This window comes from Aethalodelphis obliquidens, unplaced genomic scaffold, assembly GCF_003676395.1.
Source record: "Aethalodelphis obliquidens isolate GAN/ISIS:26980383/991018 unplaced genomic scaffold, ASM367639v1 scaffold87, whole genome shotgun sequence".
Classification (NCBI taxonomy): domain Eukaryota; kingdom Metazoa; phylum Chordata; class Mammalia; order Artiodactyla; family Delphinidae; genus Aethalodelphis; species Aethalodelphis obliquidens.
In genome coordinates, this window is record NW_020838031.1 from 7,175,743 (window position 1) to 7,196,060 (window position 20,318).

General features: G+C 41.8%; 1 protein-coding gene across 2 annotated transcripts in view; it reads left to right on the top strand.

Annotated features, from left to right (window-relative positions):
- The window catches only part of MTR (5-methyltetrahydrofolate-homocysteine methyltransferase), an 86,248-nt gene that overhangs the window by 53,287 nt on the left and 12,643 nt on the right, over nucleotides 1–20,318 (top strand). For both annotated transcript variants that reach the window (XM_027094023.1, XM_027094024.1), the window contains exons 16-20: nucleotides 8,258–8,437; nucleotides 10,967–11,083; nucleotides 11,397–11,537; nucleotides 17,473–17,562; nucleotides 18,950–19,102. In XM_027094023.1, the coding sequence (XP_026949824.1) occupies nucleotides 8,258–8,437; nucleotides 10,967–11,083; nucleotides 11,397–11,537; nucleotides 17,473–17,562; nucleotides 18,950–19,102 (681 nt within the window). The remainder of the gene's footprint in view (nucleotides 1–8,257; nucleotides 8,438–10,966; nucleotides 11,084–11,396; nucleotides 11,538–17,472; nucleotides 17,563–18,949; nucleotides 19,103–20,318) is intronic.

The following is a 20,318-nucleotide window of genomic DNA, read 5'->3' on the forward strand; positions in this document are numbered from 1 at the left end:
GTGTGTGTGTGTGTGTGTGTGTGTGTGTGTGTGTGTGTGTGTGTGTGAAGACAGATGATGTGACAGTATGTGTTTGTAAGCTGGTGGGAGTGACCTGGTAGAGAGAAGGGGAGGAATTGGTGCGCAGGAGAAAGGGAGCACTTGCTCAGTCCATGACCTTGTGGGTCGAGGGGCTGGCAGCCAGTGTGCAGGGGGTGGGGCAGCGTGCTCACAGCGCAGCAGCAGCAGACAGGGCTGGGAGTGCTGGGGGTGTGTGTGGTTTGACTGCTTCTATTTTCTCAGCGAAGCAGGAGGCAAGGTCAGCCCTGAGAATGAGAATGGCATGTTGTTTGCTTCGTGTACTGGTGCTTTACCAGAAGTGTGAAACAGAAGCACTCCCATGGGGAAGGGTGGTCACTGCCCGTGCTGTTAAAACACATACACACCCCTGGGCTCCACCCGTGAGTTTCTGACTTATGTGGTCTGGGGTGAGACCTGGCTTCGGTAATTTTAAAGCCTTAGACGTGATTCTCCTGTATACTCTGGCTGAAAACCACCAGCAGAGTTTATCTCATTTAGTCCTCGTAGTAACCATGTGGGGTAGCTGTTGCCCCATTTTACAGTGAGCCAAGGTCAAATGGCTAGGACGTCGTGGAGCCCTGGTCTGCCTAGTTTGAAGACTGATGCATGCTTCCAAATCCTGTGTTATCTCCCCTGCAGAGTGCTTGATCTTGGCTGAGAACAAGCTTTCCCAATTTAGATTTGAATGAGTCCACAAATAAAAAGCAAATGTAGGGGAAATTTTTTAACTTGCTAGTTATGAGAGAAACACACTTAGAGCAATATTAAAGTGACATTTTGTGCTTATTAAGTTAGCAAAAGCAAAATTTAAAATGATCAAGATCTGTGCTGGTACAGCAGTGGTAAACAGAAGGCCTCATTCATTGTAAAGTATAGTAAAAACTGAGACAGTCCTTTTGAAAGACCCCATAATGCCTATCGAGAGTCATGAAAATGTTCATACCCCTTGAGGTAATGATCTCATTTCTGGGAAAGTATCCCAATAAAAACATTCAGCAGCATAAGAATTCTATATATGCCAAGGTTTTTCACCAGCTTTTTATTGAAGATAAAACAACCTAAATGCCCAACTGGAGAGAAAGTGATAACTTAGGTTATCATTCTGTTGTAATATTATCCAGAGTATTTCAATATTAATTATGAAGATTATGGAGCAGCATGACAGTGCTTACAAGATATAAATAAAAAATTAAAAACCAATAGTTATATAGACACTGTATATGCAACTACATAAAAACCACATTTGATAAAGATTGGAGGATAATGCTATTAAGAATAGCTGTTAGAGTAAAGGTGGTGGGATTAAAGGTCCCTTTTCAAAAACTGCTTTTCCTGATTAAAAGTAATTTTTCTATATAATTATAGACCTACATATGCTCGTTGAAGGATTGTAGTATTGAAAATTATAAAGAACAAAGTAAAAAACTCATATACTTGAATAGTTCAGAAATCAGCAATACAGATATTTTGATGCAAAGGCATTTCTTCTATTAATTGAGTTTGTAACACCTTTGAGTGTAACAATCAGGTAAGAACCAAGATTTGCTTTGCTTGGATGACACCACTGGTTATAAGGAGAAAACAGCTCTCTTAAATGGAAGACCACTGTTGCAACTAAACAAAGCAGAGGAACATACAACGTGCTTATGTTCCAGTACATGGCGACTGTCTTTGCTTTATGTTTGTGATCCATAGTGCAATGAAAACTGCAAGGTCAAGGCCAGATATGACAGGGAGGACTGGCCCCGAGCCTGGATTAGAAGGCATATAAGGAAGCACTTCTGTGTTTTTTGTTGATGTTAGTAGTTTTGATCAGCTGTTACTTTTAACTCTAAATAACAACAACAACAAAATATATATATATATAATATATATAATAATATATAAAATACGAAGAACACTTTCATTATTGAAATTTCTATGGGAAGAATTATTACTACTCACCTCCAGATTTAATTCTCCTTTTCTAATTGAAGTGATTATTTTTATGGCAATTTTTGCTAATGTAAGTTTTCTTAGAAATACAGTTATCACATAGTAGAATAGACTATATTATTTTTGTTTGCACGTGTGTAAACTATGTAAAAGCATAATCAATATCATCCTATAAAAGATCCATTATGTTCAGCACATTTTCCTATGTTAAAATGATTTGAACATAATATTCTAATTTATGGAGAAATAAAACTCCATTAGGATATTGATTAAAATGTAATAAATCCTAACCTAGAAAATAATGAGGAATTGGTATCTGGGAGACATTCAGGAACATGATATATCTTTCTGGTTACCATTCAATCAAGTTTTATACTTTTTCTTAAATAGGAAACCTCAAAAACATTCCTAGGTATTTGTGTTGTTTTGTTGTTGTGATTTTGGCTTTTTTTTCCTTGGTAGTAATTTTTTAGAGTTTTATTACATAACATCTACTTTTTAAAATTTAGATAAATTGACACTGTTTTCGAGTTGAATATCTTATATTTTCCAGTAGGTTATGCACCATAGTATGATAAACACATAGTTGTAGGAAACCAAAATCAATAGTTTGCCCTTTATTTTTTTCCTTGGTGAAGGTAGTTGACCCACGCCTAGGAGTTGATTCTCAGAGTTTCCGCTCTAACGCTCTCCCAGCTTTGTTAAAATCTGACATATATTTCTGCATTTCAGGGGCCTCCTTTTTAGTGACTATAGAGAGGTCACCCCTCTCTGGTTAAGATGCCATGATTGAGTATTTATCTCCTTGGACCTTTCTTTATAAGGTAGTTATATTTTAAATTCTCACTTTGTAAGAAGGAGACTTGTCCAGATTGCCTTCAGAGGTAGGAGTTTGTGGTACGGATATGAGGAACATAGGCTCTGAGCCACGCCTGGTCTCAAGACGTCCATGCCTGAGGTGTTCATTTGTCCTACAGGAATAACAGCACAGCATACAGTAGGCATACCTCCTACGCTGAGGGTCCCCGCTCCCTGGCATGTGCCTGGTACCCCTCGCTGTGAGAGAGAAGATTTGAGTGGGTTCATTTGCCCCTGCTGGGATGTGGCGTTGCTTCATCCGGGCCTTAGTATTTGGCTTTGCAGAGTAGGATTTTCCAGCAAACAGCCTCTCTCTGCAGGTTGTAGAGAAAAGCCACGAGCACCTGCTGGCTCATGATAATGACCTTGCAGATGAGTCTGGTTTCTGGTCTCCTCACCTGCTGTATCCCCTGTGGTTCCTCTAAACCAGTAGTTCTCAAGTGGGGCGGGGGGTGATTTTGCCACCCCAGGGGACATTTGGCGATGTCTAGACAGATTTTTTATTGTCATGACTGGGTTGTTGGGAGGGGATGTGCTCTGTCATCTAGTGGGAGTGGGCAGCGATGCTGCTGAAAGCTCTCCAATGCATAGGGCGGCCCCCGCAGCAAAGAATGCTCTGGTCCAGATTGTCAACAGTATCAAGGTTGAGTAACCCAATTCTTAACCCAGGGCAGCTTCTTTTCTGCTACCCGTTTTTCTCTCTGATGTTGTCTGGCTGATGGGGAAAGGACAAATATGGTTTTCGTATTTTAATCCTCTGTGCCAAGCCTTGGGCTCTGGGCACTGAGGATAAATAATGGTTAGCAGAACGCCCAGCTCCTTGCAAGATTCAGTGCCTTTCAGAGGTTTTGGTGAAAGTGGAAGAAAGACCTGATGAAGCAGGGAAAATCTAGCATGGTGGGATTCCAGAAAGATCTGAAGGGCAGGGAAAGAGTTCATAGTTAAAGCTCGATTGTTAAAAGGAAGGCAAAACTAGATAGGTTATGGGTCTTTTCTAAATATTTTTGGGTATTGGTTTTAAATACATCTCTGGATAGTAGGTCAGTCTTTTTCTTTGCTCTTCCTATGAGCTGTCTCTTTCTACTGTATCCCCTTCCTAGCTCTCCCTTTGAATGTACTAAAGCCGACCAATCCTCCACTCTCTCCAGGAATCGATAAACATATTAAGAATTTCCTTCTCTTTCCTCCCTTTCACCCCGCACAGAATTTGCATCCTCTCCTAGAAGGTGACATTTAAAACAACTTGACTTCTTTAAAGAGTTCAGAAGTTTTCAGTGTGGTGGCACCTGCAGTTTCTAGTTTGCAACTGACACCCCTTTTTCCTCACCAGATCGCCTCTCGGTGTCGATTCCACGTCTGAAATCCTATCCATTTCCTCTATAGTCCTGAGTTCCTGGCATCCACATTCTGCCTTAAATGTGAGTTCTTACAGAGGCACAGCCTCCGTTCTTTCAGGAGAAGGGTGAGCCAGGAGGCGTTCCAAGGTGACCTTGCGTCTCCTGCAACCCCACTCAGTGCTCTGCCCTGTCCTTCATCCCATGCCTCACTTCTGTCTGCAGGCCTGCGGCTTCTGCCGGCCTCTGGGTGTCCTAACCTTCAGCTGCTTACGCCCACACATTTACCCCAGTAGGGAAGTCACTCCAAGGATTTCTGAACCAATCCCTTGCCCTGAGTGATTTTAAGCCAACGGGTCTCTTGTCCTGTGTTTTCCCTTGGAAACTTCCCTTCTTCAGCTTTTTTCTTTCTGACTTTTCGGTGCCTTTCTGATGGTGGCACACACGTCCCTTTCTGTCACTTCCATTTTGAACTCTGCTGTGTTCCGTGGCCCACTTTAAGCTGGTTCAGTCAAGTTTGAAACCTTTAACTTGCCTCTGAAGTTGGTCCCGTTCCTTCTCTGTTCTTGTCAGGGTGCATTTTCACAGAACCTAGGTGTCTTTGATCCTTTTTCTTTCTTTCTCATAGTATCAGCCTTGATAACTAAATCAAAAATTGTTTTATGCTTATCTCATTTTTCCCTAAGTGATAATCTAGCAAAACCTGAGCAATGGATTTCTTAACTGAAGCCTCCTACCTACTGATGGCTGTCTAGCTTTACTACAGCTTAAGAATAAACCTGATAAATCATAAAATCATAAAAGATAGATTTGCAGTATTTTCACTGAGCTTTCTTCTACCTCAGGCTGAGAAGGTGCATCTCGCTCTTTAGTGGTTCTCACCTGGGCTGTATGTTAGTATCGCTAAGGGGCCCTTTAAAAATACTGTTGCTTAGGTCTCATCTCAGGATTCTGATTGAACTGGTCTTGAGTGAGGTTCAGGTATTAGTATTAGAAAACGAAAATCCCTCTGGGTTATTAAAACATGCCACCAGAGTTGAGAGCTTCTGCATCTTTGAAATCCTCAAGCCTTGAAGCTTATTAGTATGTTTATCTCACAGCCCTGGCTGAGGAACAGGACAAAGAGAACCTTGGAGAATCTAACATGATATGCTCCTGGCAAAGGCCTGTCCATTGAAACTCTGTGCATTCTGAGATTTGCTTTTTATTCAACAGACAGTAGCTGCTTGTCTATTAATGTGGCAGGTAGTGTACTAGGTGCTGGGAGAACAATTTGACAGGGGCCTCATCCTTGCAGAGCTGATAGTTGATGATTCAGTTCTGACCTAGAAATGAATTCCTGTCCTGTGAGATGTCATTCATGGCTCAGAGAAAGAAAGGACCAGGACCTACCAACCAAACTAGGTGATGAAGAAATGCTAACAGCACTGGTAGCCCCAAACCCCCGTGCCTTTTCTCTTAGTGAGCTTAGCTGGGCCATGAACCTAGAACCTAGAACTCTGGCTCTCTTTGAAGGGGGAAATAAAGTCCAAGACTAAAGGTGACCCTGGGTGACCTGCTCTTGACCACTTTCTTCTGGGCCCACATCTTGATCTTAACCTTATCACTAACTGAAGGAAGAAGTAAGAAGTTTGTTGAAGACATTCAGTTAAGGAAGATGAGAGCCTGCCACCTTCCCTGAAGCCTGGAGCAGTGGGGCTGCAGAGCCTGCTCCTTGTGGTCCTTTCCCTGGGTCCCTTGGTCTGCTAAGTCATGGGAGCACATCCCCAGCAGGAGGTAAACTCTAACCCCAGCAGCTGCAGGAAGCAGGGATAGATTAGACATCACGGAGAACAGTTGAAAAAGAACACCAAAGTAGGTGAGCAATCAGAAGCCTAGATCTGAGTGAGTTCTTTTTATAATTCCCCCGCCACGCCTTTCTCTGGAGGCTGGGGCCTCACTGAATGTCCTTGAACTACAGCAGTATCTGCACCCCTCATCCCTGCGGTCGCCTGAGAGCTCCCTCTAGAGGTCAGGATGTGTGTGATCAGCAGCTTATTTACCATACTTCATGTTCACATCTGGTCAAGGGTATCCTCCCTCCCAAGTAGTCAGCCTGGAAGATTCAACACTTAATTCAGTGGTGTTGGACAATTTTCAAGAACATTTTGCACATTTATTCCGAACTGTATGTGACTTATTTTATTGGAACCACTGTAGTGATAGCAAGTATTCATTTTTTCTTCAGAGCAGATTTGTTTTTTTTCTACAAACAGAAATTATTCAGCATGAAATTTGTTGAATAAGCCTCGCGTTGAGGTTGTAAATTTGACCTGAAGACAGTTTCCATGACCAAGTTCAGAAATGCCTTGAGTCAGGGCTTCCCTGGGGGCGCAGTGGGTAAGAATCCACCTGCTGATGCAGGGGACACGGGTTGGATCCCTGGTCCGGGAAGATCCCACATGCTGCGGAGCAACTAAGCCTGTGTGCCACAACTACTGAGCCTGTGCTCTAGAGCCCACAAGCCACAACTACTGAGCCCACGAGCCACAACTGCTGAGCCCGCATGCCACAACTACTGAAGCCTGCATGCCACAACTACTGAAGCCCGCACACCTAGAGCCCATGCTCTGCAACAAGAGATGCCACCACAATAAGAAGCCCGTACCCTGCAAGGAAGAGTAGCTCCTGCTTGCCACAACTAGAGAAAGCCCGTGCACAGCAACGAAGACCCAACGCAGCCAAAAATAAATAAATAAATAAATAAATAAATAATAATAAAAAGAAATGCCCTGAGATAAAGCCTCATTCATTCATTCATTCAACAGTAATATTGAGCACATCCTCTGGCAGGCACTGCCCTAGGCTTTGGGGATACAGCAAGACTGATTCTAGCTCACGATGACGAATTAATAATAAATAATAAAACAAAAAATAATAAACAAGTTGCCAAATAAATATATTTTCTAGAAGGAGAGATACCATGAAAAAGAGTGGAGGATGCAAGAGGGGTGGCAGGGGCCTGATTTAGAGATGGAGATTAAGGAAGGCTTCTCTGAAAAGGGGACATTTGGGTGGAGACCTGAGTGATGCAAAGAACAAAGCCATGTCACAGTGTGTCCCGGGCAGTGGCAGCAATGAATAGAAAGGTTCTGAGGGAGGACAAGCTTGGTGGGTTTCAGGAACATCAAGGGAGCAGTGTGGGGAGAGTGGAGTAGATGAAGGGGCAATGATAGGAAACAAAATTGGAGGCATGGGACCTGATTCTAAGGATATTGGGAAGCAACAGGAGGCCTGGGATTTGCTGGAGTCAGTGCTTGGCTTTCTAGGGTCACTGTTTTGAAAAGTAATATTAATTTATATTTATGACTTGAGGCACAAGTTAGTTAGCTAATGTTATGGTGGGTGGGGTTGGAGGTGGGGAATAAATAAACATCTTTGAATCTGTGTAGACTGTTACTGCAGGAAGGTCCAAGAAAGCCTGGGTGATGGGTTAGGACACTGCAGGCAGGTCCAGGAGAGAAAGGGCACGTATTTTTAAATTTATTCTTTAGTAGTATTTGAATTTTTATCATATGTGTTTTTTGTTTTTTTTTTGTTTTTTTGCGGTATACGGGCCTCTCACTGTTGTGGCCTCTCCCGTTGCGGAGCACAGGCTCCGGATGCGCAGGCTCAGCAGCCATGGCTTATGGGCCTAGCCGCTCCGTGGCATGTGGGATCTTCCCGGACGGGGGCACGAACCCGTGTCCCCTGCATCGGCAGGCAGACCCTCAACCACTGTGCCACCAGGGAAGCCCCCCATATGTGTGTATTTTTAAGAAGCCTGTTTATTAGCATACCATACGTGTATGTAAGATTTGATCTTTACAGAAGTAGTGTAGCTGTTGTGTCCACGAAAACACAAAGGGACTTTAAACCAATTCCTCCTTGGAGATAATTTGATAAACATTGAGAGGCTGCTTGGCATTTGGATTTCTATGAAATCCAAGCATTGATACTTAAGCGCTTTCAACAAGTGAATTGTCCTTCTGTTTTCATAGATAACACCTCATTTTTCTATTTCAAATTACATCTTTTACTCCTTTCCCCAGGCAACAGAAACAGACACCAAAATCAGAGTGTGCACCCGGGCCTACCATCTCCTTTTGAAAAAACTGGCCTTCAATCCAAATGACATCATCTTTGACCCTAATATCCTCACCATTGGTACTGGGATGGAAGAACACAACTTGTATGCTGTTAATTTTATCAATGCAACAAAAGTCATTAAAGTGAGTATGAGTATTTTTCTCCTTTCTACCCAAGACATTGCTTAGATTTATCACATGGCTCCAGTGAATAGTTTGAGCTAACATATATTTATTGGCAAGGAATATTGACATTCTTATTCTTAGGTAGTAAATTGGTTTTCTGAAATTTAGGGACTTTTATTGTTTTTCTTTTATATGTTATTTTATACTGTGAAGTAAAACACACATACCAGGAAATATAGAAAAAAATAATAGAGTATGATAAATAATTAATTATGAAGCATATAATAGCTTTCACTTTCACTTGCGTCCTGAAATGGAGCATGGGTAGTGCCCCCATGGCTCTCCCTTTCTCATTACACCCTCATTCTGAATTTTATGCATGTTTCAACAGGCTGAGTTTTATGATTCTACTTTGTTGCTTTTCTTTAAAATTTTATCACTTCTGTATACACAATCTGAATTATCCATGGATTTTGTATCTGCAAATTCACCTACTCACTAAAATTTATTTGTGACCCCCAAATCAATGCTGATGGTGCTTCTGCATCATTCACAGGCATATGCATGTGCAGAGTGGTGAGAGAGCTGAGTGCCTGACCTACGTGTTCAGATGAGTCAACAGGGTTGAACCTCTGGGTTCAGCCCTCATTCCGTAAACAAGTGGCCTTTTCATGGTCTGTTTAGTGCCATGTTTTTCACATTTTTGAGCTTTTTCTTGGTGATTGATTTCTGTATTTAAATGGCTCCCACGCATTGTGCTGAAGTGTTATTTAGTGTTCCTGTGTGCAAGAAGGCTGTTATGTGCCTTATGGAGAAAATATGTGTGTTAGATGAATTTTGTTTAGACACGAGTTGTGGTGCTGTTGGCTGTGAGCTCAGTGGTAGGCAATCAACAATATATACTAAACAAGATGTCTTTAAATGGAAACACATATAAAACAGGGTTGTATGTTGATCAGTGATGATAATTTTGGGACCAGAGGTTCACGAAACTAACCCTGCATTTCCCATTGGAGCAGTGGTTTTTTTCCCCAATTTGCAGTGTTCGCAGTGACTTCATAGAACATAACTATCACAAATAATGAGAATTAACTGTATAAACAGTATAGTTTTGCCTGTTTTTGAGCTTTAAGATTCTAATGCCTTTTTTCCTCACCCAGTCTCATTTTAACGATTCACCTGTGTTGTTGTAGCTGTACTTTGTCATTTTAATTAATGTATAATATTCCATCATATACCTGTTTCATAATTAACTGTTCTGCTGTTGATAGACATTTGGTTTTCTTTTTTTTTTTTAATGTTTTATTTTTGGCTGCGTTGGGTCTTCGTTGCTGCCTGCGGGTTTTTCTCTATTGCGGAGAGCAGGGGCTACTCTTCCTTGCAAGTGTGCGGGCTTCTCATTGTGGTGGCTTCTCTTGTTGCAGAGCATGGGCTCTAGGCACGCAGGCTTCAGTAGTTGCAGCACATGGGCTCGTAGTTGTGGCTCACAGGCTCTAGAGTGCAGGCTCAGTAGTTGTGGCGCACGGGCTTAGTTGCTCCGTGGCACGTGGGATCTTCCTGGACCAGGGCTCGAACCCATGGCCCCTGCATTGGCAGGTGGGTTCTTAACCACTTCCCCATCAGGGAAGTCCCTAGATGTTTGGTTTGTTTCCAATTTGGGTATGTTATGAGCAAGGCTGCTGTGAGCATTCTTGTATATATCTCTTGTATATATCTCTTGCATGAGCTTCCCTATAAAATATACCCAGAAGTGGAAGGGTTGGGTCACAGTAGCAGACAGTGACCAGCTCTCTCCCAAAATGCTTGAGCAAGTTTGTACTTTAACCAACAGTAAGTAAGAGTTCCTGTTGTTCCACACGCATACTAATGCTTGATTATGTCATAAGGTGTGGTGGGAACCTCAATTTCCTTTTGCCCTTTTAAACTTAGTCAAGTTTATAGTGAACCTGCGAGTTTGTTCATTTAGGCAGTGGAAGCCTTCTAGTAGCTTGTGCCTTCTGTGAATGACCAACTACTCTCTGTTTGTTCTCTCTGTCTGTCTCTCTCTCTCTGTTATCTGTCTCTGTTTCTTTCTTTTTCTGTTATTTATCCAGCAAAGTTTTTTTCTTTTTAGCTGTGTGGTGCGGCATGCAGGATCTTAGTTCCCCAACCAGGGATTGAAACCATGCCCCCTGCAGTGGAAGCGCAAGAGTCTTAACCACTGGACTGCCAGGGAAGTCCCTCTCCAGCAAATATTTTATGACATACTCACCATGTATTGTGGCCCTATCATGGTCCCTGTAGAAGTATACAGAGATAAAGCAGAATTTTTTATTTTCCCTTAGGGAGATTAGAATCTAGTAGGAAAAACTATGAAGCACTGCCTTTGTGATGTCCTGATATGCAAGGTGTGGTCTACGTCTAGCTAAAAGAAGCTCTGAATTACTTTGAACTCTATATGTTTGGGTTTTTTTTTAACTTTCCACTGTTATAAATAAAGCTTAAGGGATGTGATGGCTGCTTTTGGCAAAGTAGGGAAATATTTTCACATTTAAAAATTTTTTCCAGGAAACGTTACCTGGAGCCAAAGTAAGTGGAGGTCTTTCCAACTTGTCCTTTTCATTCCGAGGAATGGAAGCCATTCGAGAAGCAATGCATGGGGTTTTCCTTTACCATGCAATCAAGGTATAGTGGAACACCTGTTTACCTTTTGACACCAACTTGTACTTAGGGCAGGGGTTTACAGACTTCGGCCCACAAACTAACTCTGCTCTGCTTTATTCACAGAGTTCTGTGAATACAGTTTTATTAGAACAAAATCACACACTCTCACTCGTATCCTGTCTATGGATGCTTTTTTGCTACAGCAGCAGAGCTGAGTGGTTGCGACAGAAGCTATGACCTACAGTATTTTCTATCTGGTTCTTCACAGAAAGAGTCGCTGACTCCGATTTAGAGTATCCCTAGAAATCCTCATTTTTCTTTTTATTGCCCTTAGTTTGGTATGGACATGGGGATAGTGAATGCTGGAAACCTTCCTGTGTATGATGACATCCACAAGGAACTTCTACAGCTCTGTGAGGACCTCATCTGGAACAGAGACCCTGAGGCCACCGAGAAGCTCTTACACTACGCCCAGGTAGGGAGAGGTGTTCCGATGGATGGCTTTTCCTATCTTTGAATCTTTCATTCACTTAGTGTTATTAGACCTTCATTGTAGCATAGAAGCAAGGATCCAGCCATGTCTTTGAATCATTGAAGGTTTCTACAGAGAGTTCTAGAGAAGGTGTTTTCATTAGGGCAAGGAAGGAGAAGCAGGCCTTACCTATCTGCTTCAGTATTCTTAATTTATATTTCTTTAAGTTTATTTTAAAATGTAAAATTAATTTTTCTCATACCAAAGTAATACATATTAACTCTAGAAAGTGTACAAAATACTGGTAAGCAAAAGAAGAAAATAAAAATTACTCATAATCCTACTACCCATTTTTAACCACTGTTGAGATTTTGTTACAACCTTCTAGTCATGGTTTTGGTTTTTTTCAATACGAATATGTGCTAATAGGTGTGTCCACACACACACACACACACACACACGTACACGCACACTCACACACATTTTTTATAAAAATGTTAACTATATTCTCAGTGCTTTTTTGATAACCTGTTTGTTTAGCAGTATACTGGGAACATCTTTCCATTTTATTGGGTATTTTTCTACCTCATAATGTAAATTGGCTACTTTGGACATTTCCTTGTGTGGCTGTGTGATTACCTGGTTCCCATTGTTACAGCTTTATATTTGTATTTATACCTGTTTATATTAGGATCTAGTCCAATTGTGGCACAGTTCTACAGTTCAGGGCTTGAGGTCTGTACACGTTTGATCTATAGACATGAGAATAATTTTAGTTAATCCAAAAATCAGTTCCTTGTTTCCGTTTATTATGTGTTCGGCAGTCCTAGGTGTATTAAGTATCTATTATGGGTGCTGCTTCCTAGAACTCAGTTTAAGGAAAGATGAGATCTTTACCTCAAGAAAACTTACTTTTTAATTTATTTCAGAAAGTGATAGCAAGGGAAGACATTTTTCTCACAAAGCACGTTGGGAAAGTGGTAGAATGCTTTTGTGTGTGTTGCCACCTGTGTTAATGTTTTCCATGTTAAAATCTGAATTCATCTCTGGCAGAACTGCTAACTTTTCCTCTTCCTTCGAAGAGTACTGAAATGTTCTGGAAGAAGGATAGGACAATTTAGGATTAACTGCATCCTTGATTTATCAGCCTCACGGGAGACAAGATTTAGATTTATGAAACCGCTCATGTTAGCCTTAGGTTCATTCAGGAAAGCTGAGTGAAGTTCAGACTCAGTGCCAGTGAGCACATGACCCTCTGCTCAGTTCCTTGGGACATTTCTGATTTCTCATGTGGACCCAGGACAGAATGTCTTGACGGTTGCAAATATAATCAAGTTCTGCTTCACAGCTCATTACATAAGAAACAGTGCCTAGCTTTCCTTCACTATTTCCATGATTGTTTCTACTCAGGTAGACAAAGTGCTTAGCCCAAGACGTGAGTGTGAAACACTATTCAGTTTTTGTCTTAGTCTGCCTTCAACTTAGTGGGGGATCCTTCATGAATCACTGACTAAAACAGGGTTCTGCTGAAGGCCAGAAGGGCAGCATAGCTTCTATATCAGGAAGTTATACTAGAGCGTTCTTAATTAACCCATAAAGTGATGTGCTATTTCATCTTCTCCACTGTTCAGATAAGACAGCTCTCGCTTAGGAAAGGTAGGGCTCCATAAGCCTATTCTTATATATGGTTTTGCTGGTTTTGTATTTTATATCAGTCATTCTTTTCGGTCTTTGTTCACTTTTAGTATTTGCTTACAAGTTTTTGTTTCTGTATATCTTGCTGAGCTGCCGAGGGGTTTTGCCCCGGGGGCACAGCTGAAGGTTAACGGGGAAATCTTCATCACAATTGCAAGGGTTCAGGCTTCGCTGGTGGTGGTGGTGGTGAAGAATCCACCTGCCAAGGCAGGGGACACGGGTTCGAGCCCTGGTCCGGGAAGACCCCACACGCCGCGGAGCACCTAAGCCTGTGCGCCACAACTACTGAGCCCGCGTGCCGCAACTACTGGATCCCGCATGCCACAACTACTGAAGCCCGTGCACCTAGATCCCATGCTCCGCAACAAGAGAAGCCACTGCAATGAGAAGCCCATGCACCGCAACGAAGAGAACCCCCGCTTGCCACAACTAGAGAAAGCCCACGCGCAGCAATGGAGACCCAATGCAGCCAAAAATAAATTAAGAAAAAAAAATTACAAGGGTTCAACAATCCATCTTATAAACAAGTGCCTCCCTCTTCATGTAAGCATGAGGACTTATCACAAGCCATTGACCCCTCTGTCAAGTAGGCTGTCTGCATTCAAGGTGACTTCTGTCACCAGTAAGGAATTAATAACCAAAACAGGTATGCTTTCATCACTGCCAGGAGTCGTCAGCTCTGTAGCCATTCCTCAGGATACACCGAGTGCAAAGGGAGCGTGAAAAGCAGGAATATTATGAGACAAATAAGGGTTGAGGAATTATTTTCTATATAAGAGAATGATTATTTCTTTTTGTTATGAAATGATGAACTCTGCACCCAAGTTTCATCTGATAGATTATTCAATATTATTATTAAAGAGGGTGGAAAGAGTCCTGTCTCTGATCTTCCTAAGCTCTGTAATGGACTTTATTGAAAAATAATTCCCCTGATTTGGTGCAGGCTGACCTGTGGCGAGTAAGTTCCAGGTGTCATGAGACCATGCAATTCCCGTGGCGTTTGTTTATTAGGCAGTACTCTTTGGGCATGAACGGGGAGGATCTCTGCTCTGGGTGGGATGGCTCTTGAATGGCCTCAGATTGTGAGAATACACAGGTCCCCAACTTACGATGGTGCAAAAGCAGTAAGCACTCAGTAGAAACCGTACTTTGAATTTTTGAATTTTGGTCTTTTCCCAGGCGAGCGATATTCAGTACCATCCTCTCTCCTGATGCTGGGCAGCAGCGATGCTGACGAATCACAGCTCCCCGTCAGCCCGCCATCACGAGGGGAACAACCACTACACTTACAACCACTCTGGACCCACACAGCTGTTCTGTTTTTCACTTCTAGGACAGTATTTTTTTTTTTTTTTTTTAGATTCCAAATATAAGTGAGATCATACAGTATTTGTCTTTCTCTGTCTGACTTATTTCACTTAGCATGATGCCCTCAAGGTCCATCCATGCTGTTTCAAATGGCGGGATTTCCTCTTTTTTATGTCCGAATAATATTCCATTGTATATATATATACACCACACTTTCTATAGCCATTCATTCACTGATGAACACTTAGGTTGTTTTCACATCTTGGCTATTGTAAATAATGCTGATGTGTATATATATATATATATATATATATATATTATATTATTTTTTTTTTTAATTGCCATCTTCTTTAAGGTTTTTCAGCATGCGAGAGAGACATTGGTCTCTTGACATGTGACAAAGCCCTGCGTCATTCAGTTACCCCAGACCTCAACCCTGGAGCTCCCCCCAGGCCCCTCCTTCTTTCCTACCACACTGTCCATTACTTGATGCCTTTATGTTTGTGCTTTCCTCCTCTTCCTGTTCCTACCGCTGTAGTTCAGGCCTTCAGCATGGACTGTTAAAATATTCTCCCCCTTCTAGGGTTCTCTTAAAGATACTACTTTGATGGGAATTCCCTGGCGGTCCAGTTGTTAGGACTCGGTGCTTTCACTGCCAAGGGCCTGGGTTCAATCCCTGGGTGGGGAACTAAGATTCCACAAACCATGTGGCCAAAAGAAAAAAAATTACTACTTTGAATGTTACTCTGCAGCTTCAGAACTTTGTATTGTGTCATTCCCCCACCTCCACCCCTACCTACCACCACTGCCTGGAAGGTTAAGTCCAAACTCCAGAGCATGGATTTCTGGCACTCTGTGACTTGGCCTCTACTATCCTGCCCAAACATTGCTCTGGAAAATCCGTTCTTGTTCAGGATTAAATCATTCAGCTAATATTTACTCATTTTTGTTTTGTGCTTTCTGTACTTAGAGGATCTAAGTAGTAAGAGAGACATACCTCTACAGAGCCTGCAGCTTAGTGAGACATGCAGAAGTGTGTAGAGGCAGTTGTCATTGAGTGTGGTGGGTAGGTGCTGTGACAGGGCATGTATAGGATGCTCTAGACTGCTTAGGAAGGGCACTGAACCCAAAGGTAGAGGTGGTCAGGGAAGGCCTCACAGAAATGCTGGGTCAGGTGAGACCTGAAAGCTCAACAGGAGTTAGGCAGGCTAATGTTTGGGGTTGGATTGTACTGGTATTCCCTGCCAGAGGAGGAGGATTTGCATCCAGCTGGGGCCTGGCATCTGGTAGGTGCTGAATAAATGTCAGGTGAACGGAAGTGAAGGCCCGGGGGTGAAAGAGCTGATGGAGAGTGTAAGGAATTGAAACGTTCAAGACAGCTGAGCTCCTCAGGAGTGGCAGAAGATGAAGCTGGGAGGAAGTCAGGTCAGGGCATTGTATGGCGTGGAGAGGAGTCGGTCCCGTATCTGGAGAAAATAGGGAACTTGCAGTGAATTTTTTCCCATGGGCACAGTTTGATCAGGTTTGCATTTTGGAAAGGCACCTCTGGCTACAGGGTGGAAGATGCATTGGAGACCAGGGTGATCCTGGGCTGTGGAGACCAGTTAGCTGCTTGCACTAGGAAAGTGGAAGCGGGGTAGAGAGAAAAATTGAGACGATGTAATCATTAGGACTAGGCGATTGAATGAATGTGAGGAATGGATGGAGAGTCAAGAGTGATACTGAGGTTTATGGTTTGGGCAACTAGTGCCATCAGTCGAGATGGAGGAAACAGATAATGCCATTCACCTTCCATACCATGATCATTGTGCTTTTGTCCCTTTGCTGAATCTGTCAGCTTCTTCGAAGTCTCTCTTCACCACTCCAGTTTGCGATGATATGCAAAATTCCTAGCCTCGTCTGTGTCATCTCCTCATTCAGCCCTTGGCACGTGCTTTCTCTTTAGCTTACCTTTCTTTGTGTATTTCCACCTCCCTTATGATACGGCAAAGTCTCCGAGAGCACAGTCTTGCACCTCGCAGTGTGCCCACCTCCGGGATGATTTCTGACTTAGCTTCATTACAGCCTCTCTGTACATATCTGTGGGTAGTGATGGTCCTTGTTGAGAACTTTAAAAGCTCATCAGATGAGGTTTAGCTAGCTTCTCTTACTGTCCTGGAAATCTTTGGTCCTAAGATGCTATCTTTTAGGGAAAAAGGAAAGAAAAAAAATGGAGCCTCACTCTATCTCTCTACTAAGCATTCAAATCATAGTGGTGATCATTTTGTGATTATAGAAATATTGAAGCACTATGCTGTGCACCAGGAACTAACATAGTGTTGTAGATCGATTATGCTTTAAAAACAAACAAACTCGTAGAAAAAGAGATCAGATTTGTGAATACTAGAGGCAGGGATGGTGGGAGGGAAAATAGGGTGAAAGCAGTCAAAAGGTACAGACTTCCTTGTAAGATAAGTAAGTACTAGGGGTGTAATGTACAACATGATAAATATAATTAAGCTTCTGTATATTATATATGAAAGTTGTTAAGAGAATAACTCCTGAGAGTTCTCATCACAAGAAAAAATGTCTTTTTCTTTTATTTTGTATCTATATGAAATGATGGATGTTCACTAAACTTATTGTGGTAAACATTTCATGATGTATGTAAGTCAACTCATTATGCTGTATACCTTAAACTTACACAGTGCTGTATGTCAATTCTATTTTAATAAAACTGGAAGGAAAAAATTTTTTTAAAATTAAAAGTTCAAATCCTAAAAGACTTCTCTCTTTCCGTCTCTCCTTACCTCAAACATTTACCAAGATCTTAATTCATGCTGGGTACTCTACTAGGGCCTTGAAATGTAAAAGAAGAATAAGGCATAGTTTGTTTCTGCCCATTAGTTGAGTAAGTGACCTGTTGTATTATCTCTCTGTCCAAATTTTAATCCAGACTCAGGGCAAAGGAGGGAAGAAAGTCATCCAGACTGATGAGTGGAGGAATGGCCCCATCGAAGAACGCCTTGCATATGCTCTTGTGAAGGTGAGTGTGGGCTGGAGGCTGGGGCTCGTCCTGAGGGCTGATGATGTGGCTGGAGGGGAGGTGCTGACAGCAGCTGACAAAGGAGGTTCCCTGGACCAGCCTGGGTGATTTTTTCCTCCACGACCCCCGCCTCCAGCACTTTTGGTAGTATCTAGACATACTTTTGGTTGTCCCACCTGGGGGTGGAAGCTTTTACTGGCATCCAGTGGCCAGGGGTGCTGCTGAACTGACCATCCTACATGCACAGGATAGGCCTGCACCACAGAGAATTATTCAGTCCAAACTGTCAGTTATGCTGAGGTTGAGAAATGCTGTCCGAGACCAAGTTGCTGTCGTTTGGTCAACAAGCGAATCCTGGCTCTTCTGCTGTAATTGGAATTTTAGGCCAAATAAATAATCTCTTGGCTTCAATTTCCTCATTTGTGAGTCTGGAAAATTTCAGAGTTTTTTTTTTTTTAATTAATTAATTTATTTTGGCTGTGTTGGGTCTTTTGTTGCTGCATATGGGTTTTCTCTAGTTGTGGTGAGCGGGGCCTACTCTTGGTTCGGTGCGCGGGCTTCTCATTGCAGTGGCTTCTCATTGCGGAGCACGGGCTCTAGGCACGCAGGCTTCAGTAGTTGTGGCTCACGGGCTCAGTTGCTCTGCGGCATGTGGGATCTTCCCAGACCAGGGCTCGAACCCGTGTCCCCTGCATTGGCAGGTAGATTCTTAACCACTGTGCCACCAGGGAAGCCCCAGAGTTCTTTTTTTGCCTCTAGAATTTAATTTTTAATTTCTTGGACTTTTGAGATTCACCTACTTCAGGTTGTGGAACTAGTCAGCCACCTCTAAGGATCCTTGAACTGGGGATGCTGGAGGATTAGGGCCTGACCAGTGAAGGCAGGACAGGTCAGTGGAAGCTTCATGGACTGAACTTCGTCTAAGTGTCCTGCCCATTGTTATTCCTCCCCCCACCCAGCCCTGTAACATTACAGTGAGAAAACATACTGTTTTCACAGGAGATATTTGTTAATATATAACCTGTTAAACCACTAGGAAAAAAAAGTATTTTATTATGAATTTGAACTTATTAGTACTCCTTCTGTCACTAATTTTTCACTTTTACTCAATATTTACTTTATATCGATAAAGCCAGCTAAGCACTTTACACGGGTTATCTCATTTAATCCTCAGAATAACCACATGAGGTTGGTACTGTGTGATATATTAATCAAGGAAACTGAGGTTTAATGAATTGTCTAAATTAGTGACAGGAGCCAGGGTTTGAACAGTCTGATTCCAAAACTCATAATCTTAAGTATTTCCATGATTTATTCTTTGTTGGCTATTTGAACTTAAGCCAATTTTTTCTGTGATATTTTTCCTATTTTTTTTGTGTGTGTGTAGGGCATTGAAAAATACATTATTGAGGATACTGAGGAAGCCAGATTAAACCAGGAAAAATATCCCCGACCTCTGAATATCATTGAAGGGCCACTGATGAGTGGCATGAAAATTGTTGGTGATCTTTTTGGAGCTGGAAAAATGTTTCTACCTCAGGTTGGCAAATGATGGGGGGAAATTTTCACAATTGAAAGAAAAAGCCTTTATCTTTTAAGTTTGGGTAAGTTTGGGTATATTTCTCAGGTTTTAATTTTGACAAGAGCTCAGGGGCATTGAGATGTGATTCTGGTCATTCTTTCTCTAAATTCATTTTTAGGAGTAGTCTGGAAAAGTCCATCTAGGCTGGTGTGGAGGTTAGAGGTCATCTGGATATTCCCAGCATTCTAGTCTTCATGTTCTGGGCTTCTGTATCACTTCTTACCCTAACACATGTCTCTCCTCCACCCCCAAATTGAAATAAAACCCAAGTTATACAGAGTGCATTAAGTCAGATAGAGAAAAACAAATACCGTATATTAACGCATATATGTGGAACCTAGAAAAATGCCACAGATGAACCGGTTTGCAAGGCAGAAATAGAGACACAGATGTAGAGAACAAACGTATGGACACCAAGGGGGGAAAGTGGCGGGGGGGTGGTGGTGGTGGTGGGATGAATTGGGAGATTGGGATTGACATGTATACACTAATAAAATGGATAACTAATGAGAACGTGCTGTATAAAAATAAATTAAATAAAAAAAAATAAAACCCAAGATTAATGTAAAATTATCATATTAAGATTTGATTTGACCAGCCCGTGCTCATCCTTAAGGATGAATATTTTGAAAAGGTCATTACCATTTTAAATAGTGATATACATTAAATGATATATTTCAAGTAAAACCAGTACTCTTACTCTTATTTTGACTTACAGCAGCTACTGACCACATCAGTTAATAAATCATGTTGAGCCTTCTGGTCTGTGAGGCATACAAAAAATAAGTCCCTGTTCTTTTTTTTTTTTTCTTATTTAACTTTTTTAAAAATTATAGTTGATTTTTTAAAAACTCATTCTACATTTAATTATTCATTGCCCATTTCCCCCGTTTCCTTCATAGCATTCATCTTTTCTTATAGCTTTATTGTTTTATAATTAATATACAATAAACTGCACGTATTTAAAGGATGCAGTTTGATAAGCTTTAACATGTCTGCACCTGTGAAACCATAATCACACTCAAAATAAAGGGCGTTCAGTTGTCCTGTCTTAGTCTCCCCCCGTCTGGGGCAGTTCCTCAGTCTTTATTTTTCATGATGTTGACTTATTATTTTAACTTTTTATTTTTGAGTTAACTTTAGACTTACAAGTTGCAGATGTAGTTTAAAGTGT